Below are 8848 nucleotides of genomic sequence, written 5' to 3'. Positions count from 1 at the left end.
TGCCAGGGTTGCAATTTAGGCTCCGCCGTCTGACTCCGCCCACTTTTCTCCGGAAAATGTTTTCTCCGGAATTTGCGGGGTCTCCAAAAGAACTGGAAGTTTTGGCAAACGCGCTTCACTGACAATCTTTAACTATCCCATTTGCAGACCGAGCACGATAAGCGAGTGATCTCAGTGGTGACGACGAAGATCGAAGTGACCCAATTGTCGAGAAAAATCAACGAAAAACTGGTCGAGTGCGGCATGTTGCCACCGTCGATCCTCCAACAACACCAACCCAACAACAACTCTGGAAACGGTGGACCATCGGGACCATCAGATGGACCAAGTGGCAGTGGTGGTGGTGGTGGTGGAGAGTTCAATGGCAATGGCACGGCACCACCCGATCATTACTATGACTACTCGTTCCTTGGCTAGATATTGATTGTCTTTTTCTCTTTTTTTTTTAAATTTTATCATTTCTTTTTTTTTTCTTATCTTTATCTTTTTTTCATTTATTTTTCTACCAAAATTTATACACATTTTGGCTTCTTCTTCTTCCTCATCCACAACCTCTGCTGATCACCCCTTAAGCCCCGCCCCGCCTACAAAAATTTCCCTTTTCAAATTTAATATTTTTTTTGCCACCCGCATATTTTCAGTATCTCTACATCTCTCCGCTTTTTTCTTCATGTTCCATATATATTATATTTTGTAACAAGACTACGGTAGCTTTTGTCCCTGGTAACACCCAATTCACTCCAAAATCGTCCCAAAAAAAGCACTCCCCCACCCTGTTCCGTTTTGATATCGCTTCACTTTTTTTTCTCTTTTTCTCTCGCCACCCTCTTTCTGTTCAATACTCTCTCACTATTTTTAGAAACAGTTTGTCACACACACCACCCCGATATATTGCTTAATTTTTTATAATTTTATCAAATCGCCGCGCCTCAATCATCATCTCTTTCTGCTTTTCCCACCCCCGAAATATTGATTATTTTTTAGCCCCGCCCACTTTTCCCACAAAATTTTTTAAATTTTTCTTTTTGTATCATCCACATACATTCGAAAAAGTATTTCTCCCCTTTGTCTTTTATGTTGTTTTACTATATATAAATGTGGCTAGAAGAAATAATTGCAATCGCGCTCCATTGAACACCCAACAAAAAATTAAAGAAATAAGAATCAAAGATATTTATCGACACATTTAGAACTTCCAAAATTCAACAAAAAGAGACGAATATGGCTGACATAGACATTTTTCAGCATCACGAAGCGTTTTTCTTGGGCCAGACGTTTTGCGAATTTCATGAATTGGATTTTTCGATTGGTGTCGCCAATGTGGACCTGAAAACGGGTTTAGGAGTTAAGATAGTGAGAATCTGAGTTCGGATTTGAGTTCCCCGTAGTCGATTTGGTCTATTCTGACATTTTCAGAACGATTGTGCTAAGTATCGTAAGGTTCGATGTTACTGTAGGCAGTGTTTGCACACCAAACACCACAACTTACGCCACTTTGAACTAGAGTTCTGAAAACTTTAGGGTGGACTAAATCGACTATGGGCAATCCGAATTTAATGTTAGAATAGGTAAATTTGTACTTTGAAAAGTCTAAAACGTAAAGATCGGGTCTAAGGAGTCGAAATATCGAAATTCCGACATTAGATTCGAGTTCACCATAGTCGATTTAGTTTATCCTGAAATTTTCAGCCTTCTAGTGCGAATTGTCGTAAGGTTCGGTGTTACTGTAGGCAGTATGTGCACACCAAACACCACAGCTTTACACTAGAGCTTTGAAACGTGCAGGGTAGACTAAACCGACTATGGGCAATCCGAATTTGATGTTAGAAATGTTAAATTTCGAGTTTGAAATGTCTTAAAGATCGGGTTTTGGGTCGGGTTTATAGTGTTTTGGTTGCCAGAATGTTTATAGATGTTGTAACATGAAAACTTTAAAATTCATTAAAAATTCAAAAAAAGATGAAGATGAATGCATTTAAAATAGTGCAATAAAAATCACAGAAAGAAATTAACACAAGAGATACAAATCCAGTCAATTTGGAACTATTCCACCATATTCAAAAACTCTTTCTCTGTCATATTCCATACTCCAAAGAAGAGTTTCTTCTCCCGAATCAGAACAGACGCCACATGACTAACTGATTCTCTGACAACATATGTATGGCTGATGATTGGATCAGTATTTGTTTTGTTATCGTTTCCAATGTACCTGAAAAGTGATTTCTTATTTCAGAGAAAGGAACTACCAGCAGTATGAGGTTGTTGAAAAATAATGCGCGGTTTTTATTCATTTTGACTTCATGCAAGACTGAAGCAAGATATGATTAATCAAGAAGGTTTTCTCCATCATCATGAAGCACTTTCTAGCAACGCATACAAGATTCAATGCATCCTTTAAATAACTACGGTAGCTGGAAATCAAGTTAGTTCACACCAAACGCGAATTATACAACCTAATATAAGACCCCCTTAAGTTTGAGGTCAATTATCTCCATTCCTATGCAATATATCAAAAACGTGTCAACTAATAAATTGTTTGTGACATTATGAGAGATCATGTATTTGTTGACAACGCTTTGATATCCTTTATAGGAACATAAATTAGCTTAAAGTTTGGCTCAAAGATTTTAACGTATAAAAAACTTACAGTTTCGGCAAAGTGTGTGTGGGTGGTTTCATTGTTGGAGCAATATATTCAGCTTCAATTCCATTCAGAATTTGATTCTTGGGAAAATCAACCAAATATAATTCGATTTCCAAGTATTCCAGCTTCTGAAACGCTTCTGCTGCTTTCCGACTGTTCACAAACTTAATCAAATCGGAAAACTTCGTAATTACAGAAGCTTAGGAATGCTTATCTTCCTTGAAAATAACGTAAAACTTCAGGAAAACTGTGAATAAGTTGACTGGTCCTAATAGATTCTGCCTGATAGATTGCCGATTCCGAACTGAATGATTCTGTTGTCAGCTGAGCGAAAATATCAACAGATTTCAGGACAGGGATTGAGGAGAGAAAGTTTTCTATGGTTTTCATGTCACCATAGTTTGGGCTAATATACACTCTAATACATGCTGATAAGTTCTGTAGTTTTGGAATAGGAGTCTTGCGGTCGTCTGTTTTCCAACAGTACTCCATCGCATCTCCAAATAAATGAACAAAATAATTATGCATGGATTGGATGACAGATTCTTTTTCGTACAGATGATAAGCTGCTACAGGGAATTCGAATTTTTCGGATAATCTGCAATAACATTTTTTCATAGACCATTACTCCTTTAAACTCACTGAAAATCAATCATTTTTCCAGATACGTTCAACGGAAAGTAATCATTATTAATCTCCTCGCGCTCGACGATTTTCACTAAATTTTCGTGTCCATAGTGTTTGGATGAGATATCAACAATCAGTTGGTTGTTGAGACAACAATAATATCTAATATAATTGATACTTTTGAATCGTTTGATTTGGGACAATTTAATTAGTTTGATCATGTTTTTAGGAGACAAAGGAAAGCAGAAATAGATCGGGATATTCCATGTTGTCAAGTATCTCTTTCTGAACCACATGTGGATATTTGGATAGGCGCATTCTTTTTGTAGTTCTGAAAATATGAAAAGATTATAGAGAACAGTATTTATCGAAGAATGAGAGAAGTTGCATAAGAAGAAAGGGACGTCTTATGACGTGGCAAATTAGCGATACACAGAAGACGTCGATAGTCCAGTGGGGGGAGTGTATGACCTTGTCTGGTTAGCACACAATATATCCTTTGTCCCACCCAGACCAACCCTCGATTGCAGATGGGTTAGTCGGATAGAACAGACCGGGCCCCTGTCAGGCCTTCGCGCATCCTGCCATAGTTTCATGTAACTTTGTTCATGAAAAATGTTCAAGTTCTTATCAAGTTCTATCATACCTAATCCAGCTGATCCAGCAATATTTTTTCCAAAGGTAACTATGGCAGAGCACACAAAGGCCGGAAGAACTGGATTTCTGCCGTTTTTGGAAAAGATTGAAACGAGATTGGAGGGAAAATTTTTGACTTTCAGAAAATGGAAATTTTTTGTTTTTGGAGATCAAGAAATTTTGAAAAATGGTTTCTGGAAATTTAAAGGCTGAAAAACTGAAATATTTTGGAAATTCGGAAATGGGCCATTTTTCAAAAATCTGAAAATTGAAAGTTTTTTGAAAAATTAGAACCAAAAGTATTGACAAATTGGCTAACCGAAAATTCGAAAAATTTTGAAAAACTTTTTTTTACTAAATATAAACGTGGCTAGAAGAAATAAAATTTCAAATAATTGCAATTGTGCTCCATTGAACACCCAACAGAAAAAAATTAAAGATATTTATCGACACATTTAGAACTTCCGAAATTAAACAAAAAGAAGCGAATATGACTGACATAGACACTTTTCAGCATTACGAAACGTTTTTCGTGGGCCAAACGTTTTGCGAATTTCATGAATTCGATTTTTCGATTGGTGTCGCCAATGTGGACCTGGAAAAGGGTTAGAGGTTAGATTAGGAGTTGAGATAGTAAGAATCTAAACTCAGATTTGAGTTCCCGATAGTCGATTTAGTCAGTCATGAAATTTTCAGCTTTCTAGTGCAGATTGTCGTAAGGTTCGGTGTTACTGTAGGCAGTGTTTGCACACCAAACACCACAACTTACGACACTTTGCACTAGAGTTCTGAAAACTTTAGGGTGGACTAAATCGACTATGGGCAATCCGAATTTCATGTTAGAATCGGTAAATTTGGACTTTGAAATGTCTAAAACGTAAAGATCGGGTCTAAGGAGATTTTCTGGTAAGCTAAATTGACTATGGGGAACTCAAATCTGATGTGAACATTTCAAAATTCCTTGCCTCCAAGTTCATCTGACAAAAACTGATACCATTCCTTTCCAACGGTCCATCATTATAGAAATAATCAAAAAGTCCAAACTCCGCCCCCTCGGCATCCAACCATAGATGGTCGATTTCAGCGATTTTCAGATCGTCTTTCAGGAATTTCAGCAATTCCACGTGGCTAATTGTCTCCTCTCGATACGTACCATTTTTTAGCACACTTGCATTTGAAATTTCAGTTTTCCCGCCAATTGCAAACGGGAAATATTCTCCGATTTGAGAAAATAACTGAGAATTATCTTCGATTATCGGGTCCGCACCATAGAATTTCCCTTGATAGCCGAGGAATTCGGCCTCCTATAAAGTGCGCTCTATTGAGATTTGGCGGGAATTTGAATTCAAAAACCCACTTCTTTAAACGATTTCTCTGCTGTAATATCCTTTCCAATACCCAGAGTGACAAAATTAAATGTTGAATTTTTGGTGGGGAGGTTTTTTGGCATTAGAGCGTATTTGACTTCATCGCTATTTTTCAAAGAAATCAATCCCAATAAATCAATATTTTCAGCTACATCGCAATAGGTTGTAAGCGACGAGAATTGATGCCAAAACTGAAAATTTTTCAATTGAAAATTTGAATTTTTCCAAAAAAAAGTCCGCAATTCGTCGTAAAATTCGGTGTTTGCGTACCTCGTCGGCTGTGTGTGTTTTATCCAACTGTTTTCTGGCGCATATTGACCAGTTTTCTAGAATTTTTCGTTTCAGATTTGAAGAGATTTGAGGATCCGGAGAAATCTAAATTTTTTTGAATTTTGAAAAAATTTAAAAAAGTCACCTGTATCAAAAAATAGACTGCTAACACTAAAGAAAATACCACAAATAATAGACTTAAAATTGAGAATCTTGCCATTTTCCGAAATTTCGAAAATTTGAAACAAATCGTTCGAATTCGGAAAATCTTATTAGCTGCCCGGAGAAGATTTTTATCGTTTTTTCGGAATTTTTTGTGCTTTTCAAAGAACTGGATTTTTGCCGTTTTTGGAAAAGATTGAAACGAGATTAGAAGGGAACATTTTTGATCTCTAAAATGGAAATTTTTTGTTTTTGGAGATCAAGGAATTGTTCGGCGGTACTCGACACTTAAAAGGACAGGGCCCGGCCCGCGGGCCTCGCTGGGCCTGGCACTGGAAACGCCGGGCCCAGGAAGTCTCCGGCCCAGGCTGGCCTGGTACGGCAAGTTCAATTTGATAGCTGAAAATTTTGAAAAATCTGAAAAAGTTGGAAAATGCAGATGTGATGAATCCTGGGAAAATCCAAAAAATGTTGAAAAAATAAAAATTTGTGTTTTTTTCACATTTTAGATTAGTTTTATGTTTTTGAAAAATTCATAAATTTAAGCTTTTTTTCAGATTTTTTTTTCAATTTTCAAAGTCAATTTCATTTCTTTGAAATCCCCAAACCTCCCAAAATCTTCCATTCTACCTTCTATCTTTCTACTGTATCCCAAAAACCTGAATTTCTCCCGAAAATTCTGGGCAAACAAAAAACAGAAGAAAAGAACGATAAGTTTCAAAATCCAACGTATTCTTTCGTTGTGTTCTTTATCTTCTCTTAGAAATCGAAAAATAAAACTGGAAACAAAAAAAAAGAAGATTGGAGATATTCATCTTTCTTGTCTTCCCGTCTAATCCGGAACGATTCATCGGAACAGAATAAAAAGGACAAAATTTGAGATGGCAAATTTCGTTTCGTCCAAAAATTCGCCAGACATAGGACAATGAGTTTTCGTGCTGGTAGACCGATTAATTTAATTTTTATTATTCTACTCATTTTTCTAGGAATCGTTTTGTTATACGGGCAGGTGAGTGATAGCTATCAAAATTTAGATATCAAATTAGAATTTGCCAGCGCCGATTTAGTCTACCCTGAAATTTTCTGAGCTCTAACTCAAAGTGTCGTAAGGTTCGGTGTTACTGTAGACAGTGTTTGCACACCATACACCAAAGTTTCCGAAACTTGACGCTAGAGCTTTGACAATTTCATGGTAAACTAAATGGATTATGGGAAACAAGCATATACTGTAAACACTCTAATAGAACGCCACCCGGATCGTCCGCTCTGAGCCTATATATCTGACTTCTTGTGAAAGATATAAAAAAGTTGTCAACTAATAAAAAGTTTATCATGATATCAGTAACATTTTATCAGTTGACCATTTTTTGGTAACTTTTACAGGAATCGAGATATATAGGCTCAAACTTTCCGGTTTGGTGGCGTTCTATTAGAGTGTTTACGGTAATAATAGAATTTGGAAATATTGACAGCGAAAAACTTAAATCGGCAATTAGGACATTTTACATTGAAAATGATAGAATGAAAACATTAAATTTGAATTTCCCATAGTCGATTTAGTCTACCCTGAAAATTTCAGCACCCTAGTGCAAAGTGTCGTAAGATTTGGTGTCTCGTGTGCAACCACTGGCTACAGTAACACCAAACCTTACGACAGTTTGCACTAGAGCTTTGAAAATTTCAGGAGTGACCAAATCGACTATGCCAAATTCAATTCTAACGTTCGAATTTCCAGCAGACCTCCACAAAGCATACATCTGAGGACGGAATCTTGGGTCTCCGTCCAAATGTGCCCCTATTCAACAGATGGAGTAGTTGCATGGCAGAAAGAGTCTTCAACGAAACGGATCATAAAATTTTCTGGGCGAAATTCCAAATTTGGACAGACGAATGTGACGGAAAAGCCGAAATCGATCAATTGAATCTGGTGCCATTGCAAAATAGTGATGAGACGAAATACGGATTGTTGCCTGTAGAGGTTAATTGATTTTTCGTTGAAAAATTGGTATACTGTACTTTACAGAGTGACCCATTGGGCTCTGCTAGCAATTTGGTCACTTTGGGAATCGGAAAAGACATTGATGCTGAACTTTTGTATAAACAGGTAATTTTGTAGAAAATTTTTGATCTCCGATCAAGATTTTTGATTTTATCTAGATCCTAAATTTCCGAAAAATCGGAAAGCTTCGCCTTCGAAAATTTCCGTTTTCTTCAACACAATCTAGATTACACATGCCAGTCTAGTCCTTGCTATCTGATCTAACAAGCAAACGCGCTCCAATCACATTTAATATTCGAAATTTTCCCAATTTAATTTCAGATTTGCGTTCCTTATAGTCGATTTAGTCTACCCTGAAATTTTCAGCCGTCTAGTGCAAAGTGTCGTAAGCTTCAGTGTCTGGTGTGCAAGCACTGCCTACAGTAACACTAGATTTTACGACACCTTGCACAATCGTTCTGAAAATTTCAACATAGACTAAATCGACTGCGTAGAACTCAAATTTTAATTCCATGTTTTCGAAAAATTTGTACGTTTTTCTAGAAAATGAACGAAATCGGTCGCAACATCTCATTCTACGGAGCCGATCCGATCACAGAAATCAATGCTGATTTATACGCAAAAATCGGAAAATATTTCCCATTTGCCGTCGGAAGTGATGCCGGATACTCAACAGCAAGTGTGTATGTGAATGGAACTTATTTGAATCGAGATGTTGTCCACGTGGATTTGATCTACTTTTTCGACAGGATCTTAAAGATTAAGGTTGGTTTGGAAGGCATATTCGAATTTCCCGTAGTCGATTTAGTCTACCATGAAAGTTTCAAAACTCTAGTGCAAAGTGCCGTGAGTTGTGGTGTTTGATGTGCAAACACTGGCTACAGTTACACCGAACCTTACGACAATCTGCACTAGAAGGCTAAAAATTGCAGAGTAGACTAAATAGACTACGGGGAACTCGAATCTAATTTTGAAATTTTGATAATTTGAATTCAAAATGTCGAACTTTTCTATCAGGTCACTTGAAAGTCAAAATCAGTAAATTCTAACTGTAGATTCGGGTTTACCATAGTCGATTAAGTCTACCCTGGAAGTTTCAAAGCTCTAGTTGAAAGTGTTGTAAGTTGTGGTGTTTGATGTGCA

At 37.0% G+C, this 8848-nt stretch overlaps 3 protein-coding genes across 3 annotated transcripts in view; 2 read left to right on the top strand and 1 right to left on the bottom strand.

Moving 5' to 3' along the window:
- Positions 1–417, top strand: part of Cbr-ain-2 — a gene marked incomplete at both ends in the record, with an annotated part of 6718 nt that extends 6301 nt beyond the window's left edge. The window contains one exon of the mRNA XM_045242191.1: positions 148–417. Within this exon, the coding sequence (XP_045097515.1) occupies positions 148–417 (270 nt within the window). The remainder of the gene's footprint in view (positions 1–147) is intronic.
- A 1626-nt stretch (positions 418–2043) lies between these two features.
- On the bottom strand, positions 2044–5764 carry CBG22230 (the record flags this gene model as incomplete). Its single annotated transcript, XM_002638938.2, has 9 exons — positions 2044–2209; positions 2648–2772; positions 2927–3242; positions 3287–3677; positions 3973–4251; positions 4902–5211; positions 5265–5465; positions 5515–5649; positions 5690–5764. 9 exons carry the CDS (start codon positions 5762–5764, stop codon positions 2044–2046), a joined length of 1998 nt encoding a protein of 665 aa, XP_002638984.2.
- Positions 5765–6631: 867 nt separating this feature from the next.
- Positions 6632–8848, top strand: part of CBG22229 — a gene marked incomplete at both ends in the record, with an annotated part of 2689 nt that continues 472 nt past the window's right edge. The window contains 4 exons of the mRNA XM_002638937.1: positions 6632–6715; positions 7442–7684; positions 7730–7810; positions 8249–8470. Of these exons, the coding sequence (XP_002638983.1) occupies positions 6632–6715; positions 7442–7684; positions 7730–7810; positions 8249–8470 (630 nt within the window). The remainder of the gene's footprint in view (positions 6716–7441; positions 7685–7729; positions 7811–8248; positions 8471–8848) is intronic.

This window comes from Caenorhabditis briggsae (genome assembly GCF_000004555.2).
Source record: "Caenorhabditis briggsae complete genome, chrI, whole genome shotgun sequence".
In the NCBI taxonomy this organism is placed as follows: Eukaryota; Metazoa; Nematoda; class Chromadorea; order Rhabditida; family Rhabditidae; genus Caenorhabditis; species Caenorhabditis briggsae.
This window is presented reverse-complemented; position numbering and strand designations above follow the sequence as displayed.